Source organism: Mustela nivalis, assembly GCF_964662115.1.
Source record: "Mustela nivalis genome assembly, chromosome: 8".
NCBI lineage: Eukaryota > Metazoa > Chordata > Mammalia > Carnivora > Mustelidae > Mustela > Mustela nivalis.
Genome location: NC_139027.1, coordinates 12,417,965 through 12,435,005, shown reverse-complemented (window position 1 = coordinate 12,435,005; position 17,041 = coordinate 12,417,965). Strand labels below are relative to the sequence as shown.

The 17,041-nt window shown below is 47.6% G+C and overlaps 2 protein-coding genes across 3 annotated transcripts in view; one reads left to right on the top strand and one right to left on the bottom strand.

Moving 5' to 3' along the window:
* Positions 1–1,084, top strand: part of SMC6 (structural maintenance of chromosomes 6) — a 76,008-nt gene extending 74,924 nt beyond the window's left edge. For both annotated transcript variants that reach the window (XM_082745785.1, XM_082745787.1), the window contains one exon: positions 575–1,084. In XM_082745785.1, the coding sequence (XP_082601911.1) occupies positions 575–689 (115 nt within the window). In that variant the 3' untranslated portion in view covers positions 690–1,084. The remainder of the gene's footprint in view (positions 1–574) is intronic.
* A 6,834-nt stretch (positions 1,085–7,918) lies between these two features.
* Positions 7,919–17,041, bottom strand: part of VSNL1 (visinin like 1) — a 99,807-nt gene continuing 90,684 nt past the window's right edge. The window contains exons 3-4 of the mRNA XM_082744156.1: positions 10,751–10,966; positions 7,919–9,155 (exon numbers count right to left, since the gene is read on the bottom strand). Coding sequence (XP_082600282.1) covers positions 8,958–9,155; positions 10,751–10,966 — 414 coding nt within the window. The 3' untranslated portion in view covers positions 7,919–8,957. The remainder of the gene's footprint in view (positions 9,156–10,750; positions 10,967–17,041) is intronic.

Sequence of the window (17,041 nt, the reverse complement as noted above, 5' to 3'; positions counted from 1 at the left end):
TTCCATAACAGAAGCAAGTTGATGTGTATATGATTATTGAATTGTTACTATTTCTAATTTGACTCTGTTCCTTTGTGGTTATGACCAACTAATAAAGTAATTTCGGTAATTCTCTTTAGACTAAAGACACAATTCATAATTTCCCTAGTCTTGGCTCTTCTCCTGGTGACTTACTGCTACTAGTCTTTCTAACTACAGAACTCTGTTCTGTAGCCGGTCAGCAGGGGTTGTGGACGTACAAGGTGTCAGGCATTGTGTCCCTGCCTCTAATGTGGTCACTTGACCCCATGGGGATTGAAATTTATGAAGTTAATGATCAAGAATAGTCAGGTAACTGCTTCCTGGCTAGACAAGAATAAGAATTAGAAATAGCTGGGATATAAATCTCTTTTTCTTGTTCTTCTAAACTGAAAGCCCACAGCACTTAGCAGGAAGTTAATTTTTCAAAATGAAAACAAATTATTTCTTTTTTGCAAATTATATTTCTCCTAGAACTCCAGATAGTCAGCAGTAGAATTTTTTTAATGTGAAAAAATTTTCTAGTAATCTGCGTAATTAATTTTGCTTCCTCTAGTTCACTTCCATCAAGTAAACTGATTAGAATCCTTCGGATGTCTGACCCTGAAAGAGGACAAACTACATTGCCCTTCCGACCTGTGGGTCAAGACGAAGAAGAAGACCGAAGCTGATCTGTCGCCTCCTGTACCCTGCATCACGTCCTCTTGTTGAAGGATTTGTAAAGGGAAACAGATGCAGGAGTATTTGATGAAATAAAATGAAACTGGAGATAATCTGAAATAAAAGAAACTCCTTTATATATCTGGCCCCAATAAAATATGTAAATAGTTCTAGAAAGGCTACTATAACAAGCAATTTAAAATTTCTGTTACTTTACTTTGAGGAAATTAATTTCATAGTACTGGTTTTAAATCTTTTTTTAAGTTTGCGTTTTTTTAAACATCTACTTTTATAGATTGCTTTTCAGAAGTAAAATTTTGTACATATGTACATGTACATATCTGTTTAGTTTGGGTTCATTTCTATGGTATTTTGTAAGAATTACAATAAAAGTTTGAGTACCTGATTATATTTAGTTTTGTTTTCCAGAATATCACATTCTCATTGCAGGTGTTGGGGTACACAGGTGGTCGTGGACAGGGACCAGTTTGCAGTGGATTTATTGTCTGTTTTGCTTAATTATGAGGGACCCGCACAGGACTATAAAATATAGCTCAGAATTCCTGCACAGGGCATTTCGTATCATTAGAGATACAACTATGGATTTGGGCTCTGCTTTTAATGATCATATTTCATTCAGATTTCGGATGCTGTCTCTATGGCACTCAGAAGGAGCACCAGAGCACCAGCGCTCTGACCCGGAGCCTTTCTCAGTCCTTTAACTCGCGTCCACCCAAGTAAGCGTCTCTAACCCGTGTCACAGTGGGATTGTGACACAGCACCACACCCTGACCTGCTTGCCCGGTTTCAAACCCCTCTGGCCATGGGCCAGCACTCTTGGCTCAGCTCGGGCTCAGCTGAGAGGACCCAGGCTGTGGAGAAGGACTGGGAAAACTGGAGCTCCCCCTGGAGCGGGAACGCAGCGCAGAGCCAGAGGCCAATGTGCGGATGGTGAGCTGACATCCCTATCATTAAAGACACATCCTGATTGTAGAGTTGAGTGTGCTTCTTAGCATGATAAAATATAGCATATTGTAGGAAATGGTATTTATTGACTTTTTTTTTTTTTTTTTTTTAAAGAAGGCTTGAATAAGACTCCCACCCGCCTATGTTCTCTTTGATACTAGGGTAAGTGCTAAATTTTTAAAAGACAGACTTGGCTATCCAAGAAGCGTTCCCTGTATTGCTAGCAATAAATATTTATGTAATTGAAAAGGAAGCATTTTAAGGAAAAAAAAAAGCAGTATTGTAAAAGCAGCAGCACTTCTATTGTTACTAAGAAAAACCGGATTTTGTTTTTTATTTTAGTAGGCAGGGGGAATCTGATTAAACTTAAAGTGAGATCAGTTGGCATATGAGAAGCCCTAAAATCTGTGCTTTTCCTAATTAAAAATTTACAGAAAGAGGTATGCTGAAAGTTAATAAACATCTCCCATACCAATATGAGGTCTGACCTTGTAAAGGTATAACTAGTTTGTATCAAAACTATTTTTTAGCATACATGTGCTTTTTCAAATAAAGAATGAGATAGGATATACCAAATGCATGTTAACTAAGTAATTTTAGTGTCTGAATCTTTGTGATAGTTTTTGAACATTACAATTCTGAATACAGAATGGAAAATAACAATCCTCGGGTTTCCGAACACCTTTTGTGAAGAGTCGAAGGTGATTCATTGCTTTAGCCTCACAAAGTTTTGGTTTCAACTATCATAAGTGAAAATATCTTCAACTGATGTTCTAATTAATAATAACACTAATTAGAGTAAAAAAAGAAAAAGTTTTTTTTTTTTTTTTAAATATGTGCAACTTCTAGAAATAGAACTTGAAATGTGTATGTATTGAGTGACTTCACGACATCATGCAGAGGGTTCCCCAGCCCCTGGTTTAGTCAGGACTGAGCTGAGTCAGGAGATCCCAGGAAACAAGGGCCACCTGTTCCCTTGGCCTCTTCAGTCCTACCTTCCCAAATCCGTGGGGTGGACATGATTAAGAGCGGTCTCCAAATGACAAATGTGATGAGTTGTAGTAAACCAAGGTAGAAATAGAGCTACTCAAACCGATAATTAACACTAAAGATTCAGGCACTGCCTTCTTTTTTCTTAAGTATTTTCACTTCTCTCCATCCCATCCTCAAGTGCTGCTTCCCGCCCGCCCCCGCCCCCACCTTCCCCTCTTCACCTCACACGTCTTCAAGATGTCCAGAGACCAAAATGCTTCAATTCTGGGTGAGTAACTGTTGTCTGGGACTCGGGCTGGATCAGAAGTGTCACTAGCCGTGCTGGAGACCAAGTGATCCAGATTTCCCGTGAAATTAGTCCGGGTTATCATGACCCGAGTCTGTGACGAGCTGGTTAGATTTAGGACTGTTTCATATACATCAACAAAGATGCCTATACTTTGACCAACTCAGATTTTCCGGAGAATTGGTTTGAAATTTCAAGTTCTAAAAGTTTAAACAGTAACTGATACCTCATGACTTGAACTAAGTGACTGTGTACAGAAAGATACATCAAAATATTACTTAATAAGAACAGTTTTTGTTCTTTAGAGAGTGGTAAAGTTATGTGGATATAAATGAGCTATTTCTTTGAGTCAGCAAATCATGTTTTCTTCATTATTTATAATGTTGACACCTAACCTATTGCATTTTGGCTAAGGCATCAGGATAGATTCCACAGAAACTAAGAGGGCCTGAGAATATTCATTGATCAGCACTCTTAAGAAAGCTGTTGCGGCCTGACTTTCTCAAGTAAAGGAAATGACGAAGTTCCTGCCACGTGCGTGCTTGCAATAATTTAAAGCACGGGGAATACTACTGTGAGTACTACTGGATCTGCCCTTGGGGAGCTCAAAGTCTAGTCCAGGGAAACATCTACTGTCTATAATTATCGAGAACAGTAATTGCTGTGTGTGATAAAGCAGGGTGAGGAGTTGAGCAGAGGGGGTGGTGTCTCAGTAGTGTCGAGGGAAGACTTTGCAGAAGTGAATATCTAAGCAGAGCTGAAATGAGCGAGAGAATGAGCTGTGGGAAGACCTGGGCAAGGGTTCCAAGCAGGGGACACGAGGGCGGAGGTCATGAGTGAGAGTGGACTTCATGCGCAGGGGTCGTGAGGCCCATGTTGGCAGAGCTCAGCGAGCAGAGGGGATGAGCAGAGTCAGGCAAAAGGAAGCCGAATCATTGGACATCTAGTAAGTTTTCAGACCTGGTCTAGTCAGCATACTCGAATAATCTCTGGCTGCTGTGAGACTAGGTTAGGATTGGAGTCTGGCCAACCAGAGCAAGCTTTGGCAATGGTCCAGGTGAGAGGTCATGGTGACTTGGGCCGAAGTAAAGGAGGTAGAAGCCTTCGAGTGGAAAATGAGGCAGTGGGATTTGCTGGCAATACTACGGAGGGGGGAGGGGTGAGAAATCAAGCGCAGTTGTTCCGGGGCCCAACAAGTGTAAGAATGAGTGTGCCGTTCACAGGGAAGATGCGGAGGTGGGGGCAAGGGCACTGGTGCTTGGTGCGTTAATGTCACACTGGTGAGTGTAAGAATGGAAAACAATAACGTGACTTGAAGAGTCTGGAAATTACATTTCGCCAGCAAGATGCTGGGGAAAACCCGAATTGTGTGCCCAAAATATTGGAGAAGCTTAATTGCTTACAAGAAAGGAGCTCAGGGGGCAAAAAAAATGGGGCGCCTGGGTGACTCAGTGGGTTAAGCCTTTAGCCTTGGCTCAGGTCATGATCCCAGGGTCCTGGGATCAAGCTCCACATCGGGCTCTCTGCTCCGCGGGGAGCCTGCTTCCTCTTCCCTCTCTGCCTGCCTCTCTGCCTACTTGTGATGTCTGTCTGTCAAATAAATAAAATCTTTTTTTAAAAAAGGACCTCAGGGAGCCCATGTTATTTTACTTAGAGCTCTTTAGCTATCAGTTTCTTGCTATTCCCCTACCCATCCTTTGCCTTGAGGCTCGCTGAAGACATCTGTTTAAGCATGTGTTTTACCTGTTGACATGCGTTCCAGCCAAGTGGAGGAAATAAGCATCTGGCCTCTTTTTAAGAAAGAAGTCCACATTGTTCATCCAGAGACTCCTGAATGAGTGAGTTACAGGAAGTCCAAAGTCTTCCAACAATAGGATTTCCTTATAAAAAGCAAGAGTGGAATCTAACTCCCTTGAATATGGATGGGTCTGTGACTGTCTTGTCATCAGTAAAATGCTGTGGAAGTGATACTTCCCGACTTCTGAGGTCAGGTCAGAAAGATCTACGAGACCTCCAACCCCTTCGCCGGAGTACTTGTGCCGGAGTCTGACACTGTGAACGTCGTGAGCGCTGGGGCGCCTGGGTGGCTCAGCCGGCTGGGTGTCTGCCTTCCGCTCGGGTTGTAATGCCAGTGTCCTGGGATCCGCGAGCTCTGTGTAGGGCTTTCTGTTCAGTGGGGAGCCTGGTTCTCCCTCTCCCTCTGCCTGCTGCTCCCCCTGCTAGTGCACACACACTCTTCCTCTCTCGGTCAAATAAATAAATCTTAAAAAAAAAAAAAAAATCGTGTGTGCTAAGGCCACCATCCTGTGAAGAAGCACAAACTAGGCCAGGGGGAGGAGACCTGAGACCACAGGAAGAAAGAGAGAAAGAGGCCGGCCAGACCCTGGCTGCTCCAGATCTGGAGCCACAATCACCCACACCAACCTCTCACAAACTACTGACTCTCAGAAACCAGGGAAGTAACAAAATGATTGTTTCTGTTTGTAGCCATGACGTTTTGGGGAGCAGTTACTGTGGAGCACTAGCAACTGAACCGCGCCCATTACTCCTCCACCCACCCCTAGAAACGATTCTGATGTGACGGTTCCTGTCCTTTTATGAAACTTTAGTGTTCTTCCCGTGAGAACGAATTTTTCATTTGTATACATTATACTGTGCCTAAGATTTTGTTTCTATTTTCCTCATTCAGCATTTAAGAGAGCTTTGTCTGGGGCGCTGGGTGGCTCAGTCGGTTAACTGTCTGCCTTCGGCTCAGGTCACGATCTCCGCGTCCTGGGGTCAAGTCCTGCATATCCCTGCTCGGCAGGGAGTTTGCTTCTCCCTCTCCCTCCGGCCCTCCCCTCTCTCAAGCTCTTTCTCTCTCTATCTCACTCCCTCTCTCAAATAAATAAATGAAATCTTTAAAAAAATTAAAAGTTACGTCCATGTTGCTGTGTGTGCGTCAGTCTCTTGCCTGCAGCTAGCGTGTAGTACTCCTAAGGTTCACTGACCACGCTGTACTTACCTAGTCCTCTAGTAGTGAACCACCAGATTGCCTGCAGTTCCCACAAAGAGGTGTCACAGACATCTTGGAACACATCCTCTCATGACCCTCTGGGAGAGCCTTTTGGGGCAGTACACCCAGAAGTGAGAGTGCCGCCTCTCAGGGCACATGCCCCCTTATTCTAGCCAAGTGCCTGGACAGCTCGTCAGCCTCCTGGTACCCCGTCTATACTACCAGTGCTGTGCTCACCTGCTGGCCCAGTCTCCACATTTTATTTATGAAAAGAACTAGTGGTGGGGAGCACTGGGAGCCTCGGTTGAGTATCCATCCAACTCTTGGTTTCAGCTTAGGTTGGGATCTCCTGGGTTGTGGGAAATAGCCCTTCTCAGGCTCCATGCTCAATGGGGAGTCTGCTTGAAGATTCTCCCTCCCTCTGTCCCTTACCCCACTCGTGTGCATTCTCTCTCTTTCTGAAATAAAATCTATCTTTAGGGGAAAAAAAAAAAAAAAAAGAACTAGTCAGTCTGTTGGACTCATAATTGCCCTCAATACTTACTTCCTTTATTCAGGTCTTACTTCAAATCTCATCTAACCTCTCTCACAAATCGCAATTGCTACATCCCATCACCCCCCATCCTTGTGAGCTTGTGGTTCTTCACTGTTCTCACAGGTGGTCGTGTGTGTGTGTGTGTGTGTGTGTGTATGTATGTGTGTGGTGTTTAGTTATTGTCTGTCTTCCCCATAAGGATGGTGTTGGGTGCCCAGTAGGTAACCAGTGAAGATCTGCTATGAACATAGTGTCAGAGTCTGACTTAACTAAGTGCCACTCCAAGGAGCCTCCCTAGCTCCCCCCCCCACCTCACTTAGGGGCAGGGAACATCCAGAGGCCCTGAAGCTCTCCCTTCTCTCCCTGCCCCCACGTTGGACTCACCAAGCACGGGGGAAGGACATTCTAGTACCCTTGGGACAGTTCCATCAGTGATTCAGGTACCGTCGGTGTCCTGAGTGTTTGTGGGGAGACGTGCTTGCTCACAGCCTCTTGTTGAGTGGATGCATGGAATCATTAGGCCCTGGGCTCTGGTCTTAGTTAATGATCCTAAGACAGATGAAGAGTATTTAGGAAAAAAAAAAAAGCACTCAATAAAAAGTGAGTAACATAGCGCTGCCCTGTCTGATACTATAACTATTGGTTACATGTGATGAGTTAAATTTAAATTATTATTTTTTAGGGGGTGGGGAGGAGCAGAGGAAGAGGGAGAGAGAGGATCTTAAGCAGACTCCCTGCTAAGTGCAGAGCCTAACGCAGGGCTCATTATGACCCTGAGATCATGACCTGAGCCGTAATCTAGAGTCGGACCTTTAACCGACTAAGCCACCCAGGAACCCTAAATTTTAATTTGTTAAAATGAAAAATTCAGTTCCTCAGTCACACTAGCCATATTGAAGTGTTCAATAGCTACACATAGCTAGTGCAGACATACACCTTTCCATCATCATAGAAAGTTCTGTTGCACAGCACTGTAGAAAAAACCTGATCTTCTCTAGACGTGTTCCGTAAATACCAACCTGTCCTTAGACTTCTTGAGGGACTCTTTTCTGCCTGCCTTCCTCAGGCTTAAAGAGTCAGAATTTTGTCCAATCATTACAAATAACAATTAGCAGGATGCCCGGGTGGCTCAGTCAGTTAAGTGTCCCAACTCTTGGTTTCTGCTCAGGTCATGATCTCAGGGTTATGAGATCAATCCCCACGTTGGGCTCGGGACTCAGCATGGAGTCTGCTTTAGATTCTCTCTCTCCCTCAGCCCCTCCTCCACCCTCTCTCTAAAAAAAAAGAAAAAAAATTAAAATAACTAGTATACTTTTGACTTGGGAAGACAGAAGTGTTCCTTCCCACAGGTGCTTTGGGAGGATACATCTCAGCTGGCGGCATGTCCTCCACAGCCCCTAAAGAAGGTGACGTGTTTCTAGCACCCAGGCACATCAAGATGAAACTGAATTTTATACGATGAGCATTTTTTGAGAACAAACAAGTTTTATGTTTTATTGAAACTTTACATACCACGTTAATTGTCCCTCTTTTGAGGGCCAGGATGAAGAGTTGGAAAGCTGTATTTTTTCCCCCTTTTGTGGTTAATTCTCTGAATTCCAAAGACGTGTATTTCAAGGTAAATTTGGTAAGTTGTTGCTAGCTGACCCTTGATAATTATGAACATCCCTTTCAGATGTTCTTATGAAATAAGAATTGAAGAAAAAAATCAAATGTTATAAATTTATTTGGGACATCTATTGCCACCTCTTTGGAAGCCTTTGAAAATCCAAGCAGAAATCAATACACTTCCAGCTTTTTTTTTTTTTTTTTACTTTCAATAAATAATATCTTTGTGTATATGTATATAGAGATAGATATACTTAATTAATGAGTCAGTTAGCAGGATTTTTAAGTTTTATACTGCATTAATTCCAACATAGCTCTTTCCAGATTGATAGAATGCAAATGAGGTAAGAATTAAGGCAAACCTAAAAGGCATGCAAATGTAGCACATTTATGTTCACTGGTAACACAGGCTCTTGAGTGTGGACCACCTAGAGGAGCCGAGGCCCTGCCATGGGCCTGTCCAGTATTATTTTACAGGAGAATGGAGACACAGCCTATATTAAGTTACATTACCATGGGGGGCTCAGTGCTACTAACATGTAATCAGGGAGACACGAGCATTAGCAAAACATGAACAAGAAACCATAGAACTCTTTGCAGCACATTTCTGCCCAGGCTTGAGGGGAGAATGGGTTTTAGGAAATGATGTTACACATATCACATTGTGGCAGGTTGTTTTATAATATATGCTTTTAAAATTCATTAGCAAATGACATTCTCATGCACACAAGTGTTTCAAACACAAGAAGCAAGTCCATTGATAGGTAGTCCAAGCAATATCTGTGTGCGTGTGTACGTGTGTGTGTGTGTGTGTGTGTGTGTGTGTGTGTGTGTGTATAGCTGCAGACTGAATGGAACATTGAGACTTCTGTGCAGTCCATAGCATTGATCTCAGCTCATTTCTGAATGTCGCACTGCAGAAGTAATACAATGGAAGGGTCGCTCTTTGCAGCTTCTTTGAATTCATCCAGTGTAATCTGGTCATCTTTGTTCTTATCCATCTTGCTGAAAATCTTGTCTACTCGCTGCTCAGGGGTGAGGCCGTCCTCATTCATTTTCATCATGATCACGGTGCCTACCATCTTATAGATAGCCTTGGGAAAACCAGAAACAGAGCGTAAAGGTCTCCCACGATCTGATAAAGAATTTAAATTTACTTCAAAGGACTCCAAAATCATTTTAAATAAGATGCTGATATGATCAAATATGTGTGAGTCTTGTGACTAATAGGGTATAAAAGAATTTCATCCGACTCCCAATTTCTGACTGGAGGGAGTGGGGAGAAAAGTGGGAGGAGCAAGAGTAATAGATGAGAAGATTCAGGAGGAAAATGATGAGCTCAGTTTTAAACATTCTGGGTTTGAAGTGCACTGGTCCTTGCGGACTTAGGAAAACAGAAAATGGGGTCCCAACTGTCGTAATGAACTTACAGTTGGCTAAGACAATCAACCAAGGTGGACCAGTAACACTTAGCTCAGAAAGAAGATGGTGTGGGCAGATCTGTGGATCAGGGACTCTCTTCTTTCGTAAGTTAAAGAATTTGTCTATTCGGTTCAATTAACCATAAACAAGTAATTCTCAACATGGGAATTTCCTAAATAGAAGCAACTTTCTATTGCCCACCCCTACCAAGACCTGCAGGAGAACGTTCCTAGCAGCATTATTAAGAACGCCACGGAGTGGAAGCAACACCAGCACTCGCCACCTGGTAGGCAGGTGAACAATAAGCCAGATCTGCGCAACTGAATACTATTTTAGGGGAATAAAAGGAATGAAATACTGATAAATCCTAAAATTAAAAAAAAAAAAAAAGCTGGACGAAAAGACCATATATTTACACTGTATGGTTGTGTTTATATGATATGTCCAGAGACACACATCCCTACAGACAGAGTGGAGTCTTCTGAGTCTGTAATAGGAGCTGGCACGTGGCAGGAGGGGCCTTCCTGGGGGAGTGAAAATGTTCCAGAATTGGACTATGGTGATAACTGCATACTTTGGTAAATTTACTAAAAATCATTTAGTTTTACAATTAAATCGGGTGAATTTATGGTCTGCAAATTATAACTCAATAAAGCTTTTTAAGATGCCTGTTAGAGGAGCCAAGATGCCCACCAGGGGAAGGAAAGCTGGTTTGAGGAAGAGGGGAACACCCAGCAGAGCGGATCTAAGTCGAGGGCAGAAGAACTGAGTCTGCTAATATCCTGGGCGCCCCGCGGCTTGGATCTGTGACTTTTCCCAGCGCGGCGCTGAGGCAGGGGACCGGGGTCAGGTGGAATCAGGGCCTGGCACGCAACTACCTGGGCTCTAGGCAGGGACGAAAAGAAGTCGCCGCAGCCTAAGGCCCGCCCCAGCTTCCTCCTGGGGGTCTGTCTTCTGTGCCCTGCGGCCCTGGTCCTAGCCCGAACTGTCCCGTCCTGGTCCCGAAGTCCAGCAACACCACGAGGTCCACTGAAGCCCCGTCGGCCCGGCCCCGCCCCAAGGCTCCCCCCTTCCCGCCCCTGCCACCCAGGTTCCCCCACGATCACCCCACCCACCCCCTCCTCTCTGCCCTGCCCAGGCCTCCCACCCTTGTCCCCACCCCTCAACCCCAGCTTCCAGGGTCCTGGCCCCGCCCTGGCCCGTGGGCTGGCCCTGCCTCCCGGGGTCCCCACCGCCCCGCCCCGAGGCCCTCCCCCCCCCCCCGCACCTCTATGATCTCCAGCATCTCCACCCGCGTGATCTTGCCGTCACCGTCCAGGTCGTACATGTTGAAGGCCCAGTTGAGCTTCTGCTCGAAGCTGCCCCGCGAGGTGATGGACAGGGCGCAGATGAACTCTCGGAAGTCGATGGTGCCGTCGCCGTTCTTGTCGAAGGTGCGGAAGGCGTGCTGGGCGAACTTGGAGGCGTCCCCGTAAGGGAAGAACTGTAAGCAGAAGGCACAGGTTCAGGGCACGGGAGGCCCCAAACCTCAGGGCCCGATGGGGTCCGGGAAAGCCTGGACGGCCTCTGCGCCGTGCCGCGGAGCCGGGCAGCTGGGGAAGCAGGTGTGGCCCGCAGGCCTCCCGCCCGGACCGCGGGTTGGCCGGTGCTCAAGGCCGAGGGCAGGCGTCCATCAGGTTATTTCCTGTGGAGGAGGCTGGGGACAGGTGGCCTTCGCGTCGGCAGGGCGCTCAAGCTCACAGCCAGGGTCCCTCATCCGTGGCTTGCCTGCCCCCTCTCCCACAAGGACAGGGACTGAGGCAGGTCGCCGGCTTGCATCCCCAGGCAGGGTGGTGCTCCAGGAGTTTCCTCTGCCTCCCCGGGGACCTCTAGGTTCGCTGCCCTGTGGGGCCAGAGCAAGGTGGCCCAGACCTGCTTTTCTCTGCCCCCGGCTCCCCATGGCCCGCCCACACTCCTCTCCTCGGGTGAGGCTCCAGCCGGCTGGCTTCTTTTCTACAAGGACTTTTCTTTTGTAGAAGAGACATTTAAAACCCATTAAAAATAGAACATGACTGGGTTTATTTCTGAGAGCTATAAAGAGGTTTCTTTTCAGAGCCAACAGTTGGCCAGAGTGCTGCTGGAGACAAAGAATGGACACGGGAGGAAAAGGAAGAGCAGACCCTAGAGGAGGAGACCGCAGAGAATGAGGCGGTGGCTCTGCCTGCGGACAGGACAGGAGTCTGGGCCGGTCACACACAGCAGGTGTTTCTGACACCTGCCCCTCCGGCTGCCCCAGAGAAGCTAAAGGACATTCTTTAGGTAGAGGGGAGAAAACGAACAAGCCTCAAACCCCAAACCAGAAGCAAAAACAAACCATGTGCTGTTTTAAGGCAGAGAGGGGAGGAACAGGTTTCTGGAAGAATCCATTGGACAAATACAAAGACCAAAGCAGGTGTCTGAGGATGAGACGGGTATCCCTGCTCCTTCCCAAGTTTTGTCGCTGGCTGCTGGGACAGGCCAGCCAGCCTCCCTACAGTGGGCCTGCTTCGTGCCCACCTGGGGCTCGCTCCCTCTGGGGGCCCTCAGCGCACGCACGTTTCTCTCTGTGCCTCCTGTCCTGGGCCTTGCTGCCCACACCTCCCGTACTTAGAAGCTCCATGGAAGGTGGAACATTTCCGTGCAGAAATGAAATGCGTGTTTCCACCTGCGGATCCCATAGTGGGAGCCAGAGAAGGGACAAGCCGTGCAGTGGGAGGAGCAGACCGAGGTCCGCATCTCAGTAACACCCACTTCTGGACCCCAAGATCTGTCGTGCTTACTGTTGCTGGTTAAAAAAATCCCGCCAAAACGGAGTAACTTGAGACAACAATTATTCCACTAATCTCAGAAAAGAAGGATTTGACAACCACTTCTCTTTTAATCGAACGACATTTTCCTGAGGCTAGGGAGGACAAGTTTCTCCTTTGTTCCCTCATCCCCTGAACATGTTAACTTCTATCCTTCATTTTTCATGATTCGTCAAAAGCCACTGAGGACTTTTTGGGGCCAGGCCCCGTCTTCGGTACTGGGAAACCAGAGATCAACACCTCACGGTCCCCAGGCTCCAGGAATTCAGAGTTATTGGGGGAACCCAAGGCAGAACTGATGAGAATTAGGACGGCGGAGGGGACAAGACGTTCCCACCCTTCAAGACTACGGGATTGGTTTCAAAGTGGAACATTAGGAGGGAAAGGCTCCGTCCTCTTCTGCCGGCTCAGCCTGCCCCCCCCCCCCCGCCACCGGAATGCCATTAGAACCTTGGGTACCTGAGGACAGGCTACCAGGCACTGAGGTTTGAACTGCACAGTTTTGACCTTGACAGTTTCTGAAGAGGTAAGTTTGATTCACATGTACCCTGAACGTTTTTAAACTTACGCTACTTCTGACACCAAATGTGTGGGGTTTGTTTTGATTGGGTTTGGTTTTTGATTATTCCTTACTAACAACTCCGATTTTCTGGGCATTAACCTGGTCCAACTGAATTCAGTTCCATTGTGACTCTGACTGGGGGGAGTCCATGCAGACGCCTACAGAGAAAGGGCTCAGTCCCACAAGACTGCCCCCCACTTCAGATGCCAGTGGCCAGTCCTGGATATTTCTGAGAGACCTGATAGAAAGTCGGGGGGGACCCACAAAGCCCTCCTTCAGTAATTTGCTAGAAGAATTAAGGAAGACAATGTACTTACTATTACCGGTTTATTTTAAAGGACACAACTCAAGAACAGCCTGTTGGAAAAGACGGATAGGGCGGGGTACAGGGGAAGGCGCAGCGAGGGTGCACAGAGCCCTCTCTGGGCTCACCATTCTAACAGCACCTCAGTGTGCCCCCCTCCCCGCAACTGGGGAGCTCCTCAAACCTGTAGTTGAAGGGTTTTATCAGAAGCCTCATTACTTACCCATGGTTGATTAAATCACTGGCTAATGATGATTTAATTCCATCTCCAGCCCTTCTCTGCTCCCCAGAGGCCAGGGGGTGGAGCCACAAGTTCCAGTCCTCTCACCATGCCTCCTTCTATCTTCTGACCAGCTCCCATCCGGAAGCTACCAAAGGGGCCCCGGCCACTGGACATCTCGTTAGCATACAGAAGGCACTGTTATCCTTCCAGAAAGTCCAAGCGTCTTAGAAGCTCCAGTGTCAGGAACTGGGAGCTGAGACCAAGTATTTATTTCTTACTATATCACCACATCACAAGTGCCTTGTGCACAAATGTCCTTCACCCCCTTCTCCTCTCTGCGGATGTGGCCCTCTGCCCCCTGGTCAGGAGTCTCGGGCGGAGCTGGTCCCAGGGAAATGGTCTCCGAGCGCAGCACAGGGAGCCCTCGGCAGCTTCCCGTCCCTCAGTGCCGTGTGTCCACCAAGCTTGCTCTAGACAGTGACTTGAGACCACTGGGTGTTTTTCTCCATCTGGGTGGGTTTCTGGCTGTGAACTGCTTTAACTGTTTTATTTCTCGTAGGGAGCTTTAAAGGGAAGGGATGTCAGATAGTCTCATCTAAAAATAGCAGGGAACTTTAGGCCAGTATATTAAAAATTAATGGAAATCTGAAAATTCTTGAGGAAAAAATCGATTGAGCTATAAAAGTTACATGTGCCCTGTAGAAGGGCTATTGACTGACTTTTATAGCCAACATGTTTACCTCAGAAGAACTGAGCGTGTGCTTGAGAGCCCTCACATATGGGGGGACGGTACGATTTGTTCCCTTTAGGAAACTCACCCTGTCATGTTCTGAGAGCTAGGAGCTTTTCTAATCAGGGGAGTTCCCCTTCTTTTGATGAAATGCTTCACCTCTGGGTGGATCATCACAGAAAAATGAAACGACACTCTTCAGTGTCTTCTGGAAGAAATCAGGATCTTGAGCTCTTATTCACTTCTGGACCATGATAGTCCCTGAGAAGTACAAGTATTTTTTGTGTATTGTTAGTTGAAATGTATACTGTTTTATTTTTTAAATCAATGTATGTTGCTTGAATAACTGTATTACATGTTGATGTGGAAATAATTCTCAGTGGCACTAATAATCTGCAAGTCTATATAATAAAAAAAACTTTGAGGTTGAAAAGTCATATCTATATATTTATGTGTGTGTATATAAAATATATAATGCATAATACATAACACACAATATATGATATATAATTCCACTTGTGTCTTAGTCCGTCCAGCCTGCTGTAACAAAGTGTCCCAGACTGGGCGGTTGATAAACAGAAGTTTATTTCCACAGTCCTGGAGGATGGAATCCAGGATCATGGTATCAGCGAGGGCAGTCTCTGGTGAAGGCCCTCTTTCGGGTTGCACACTGCTAAATTCTTGCTTTGCCCTCATAGAAAGCAAGGAAACTATGGGGTCCCTTATTCCTTCTTTTTTTGGGGGGGGTTGTCAGACAGAGAGGGGGAGAGAAACCTAGGATCTTTTTTTTTTTTAATTTTTAATTTTTTATAAACATGTTTTTATCCCCAGGGGTACAGGTCTGTGAATCACCAGGTTTACACACTTCACAGCACTCACCAAAGCACATACCCTCCCCAATGTCCATACTCCCACCCCCTTTCTCCCAACCCCCCTCCCCCCAGCAACCCTCAGTTTAGAACCCTAGGATCTTAAGCAGACTCTGTGCCCAGCAGCTGCAGACGGTCAGCTGACTGAATCCAGGTACTAGGTCCTTCTGGCAGTGGTGGCACCCGGGTCGGGTGGCTCTTGGAGGCCACACCTTTCTGGTTTGGCACCTCAGGGCAGCCTGCCTTCCTGAGGGTGCCTAGGAGAAGTCTCCGCTTTGGAAGCAGGGTTTGGGGGTTGAGCGGAGTCTGCTGCAGGGGCTGGCCAGCAGAACCCTAGACTCAAGTCTAAGGGTAACAATGGCACCATCAGCGCCAGTTGGACAAGTCATCTCTTGGTGGAGATGACTAGGCTGGTCCCCCAGGTTCCCGGGTGGAGGATGGTTCACCAGGGACAGTTTCTTCAGGGCTCTCTGGAGTCTCCTTCCTCAGGTCTAGGACCCACCCTGTGTCGGCCCGCGGCCCTTTTGCTCTGACATTTGGGCCTCCAACTTAGGAGTGGGCGACTGACAGAAGGTGGGGGCAGGAAGGGCCTTCTGCCCCTGGCTACTTCTGACCTGCTGGTGAGACTATGACCTCAAGACTACACCCTGCTCTGTCCCTACCTTATCATAGGGACAATCCTTTGCCCCAGCTGTGTCCTGAGAACACGGGCTGTCCATGTTGCTGACCTGCGGTGGGGGGAGCATCCGGCCCACCGAGTGTAGCACGAGACCCACAGGAGAATCTCCCCATTCCTCTCCCTTCCTGCTGAATGACAAGCAGGAGAAGCATGTATCTACCCCCATGGAATTCACCTGCACTGATTTCTGGAAGCTCCTGAGATAGGTTTTCTGGGCCGCACATCTTCTTTCCTATTGACTCTCCCTCCCGGGAAGCCCAGGAACAAGGCCTGCCATTGTACTGGCCATCACATTGTGGGGAGCTGCTGCAACAAAGGGCTGCATCTTTTTCCTGAGGGTCTGCGGGGGGAGACCAGACCCCTCCCTCGGGCTTTCAGGAGAGCCCCGTCAGGTGGGCGCCACAGAGACAGCAAGGCTGTCTGTCTTCAGAGCTGTGTCACGGGGAAGCTCCCGGGAACCCGTCCAGCACCATGGAGAGCGGGCCCAGACGACATCTCCTTCTCACACAGTGGTGGCCCTTCCGTGAAGTCCAGTGGGTCAAGACCACCTCTGCTTCTCTCCCCCGTGATCTCCCCAGTCGACTTTCCTTTGGGAGGATTAAATATAGCTTACCCTCTTCTCTCTCTTCCGCCTCAGCCGGAGGCCGATCGTCTCCCACGGGATTCTGGCTACAGTCCCCTAATTCCCTCCTGCCTCGGGTCTCCTCTGGGTCCAGTACCCAGAGCAGCTCTGACTTTCCCCTAACGTGGCTCAGACTGCGCCTTTCTCTTACAGAAACACCCAGTGGAATCAAACCCGAACTCCTTCGCTTGCTCTTTGAGAGCTTCCGTATCTGACCCACTACCTGCCTTCGGTACTCGTGTCCTGCTTGGGGCCCAGCTCTCCAGAGGCTTGTGAAGCTGAAGTCTGAGGTTCTCACCCTGCTGTCCGTGGCCCTTCGTGAATGCCCCAACCTGCATACGCATCCTCTCATTCCTTTGCTTTCTGCCTCTGTGCCCCGACTGCGCTCCCAGGGGTGTCTGCCTTCGACCACAGTCAGTCTGTTCCTGCTGTGTCCCTCCTGGCAGGAGAGTTCTGTGAGGGCAGGGACGGTCTGCTCCCCCTGCACCCCACAGTTATGCTTAGCGTCTCCCGAGGAGGAGCTGCAGGGCTCCAGCGAGCACAGGGTCTGTGGTCTCCCCCATCTGTGGATTTGTCCTTATGTTCCTCTTCCATCTGAGGAATGGGGCTGCTGCATTAACTAAATGCTTTCATGCGCCCAGGAGACAAGAGGGGTTTCCAGAACTCAACAGTGACGAAAACCATGACACCCGACTCATTAAAATGTCAGCTCTCCTTTTCCCAGAATTCCCTGTCCCCTTCACT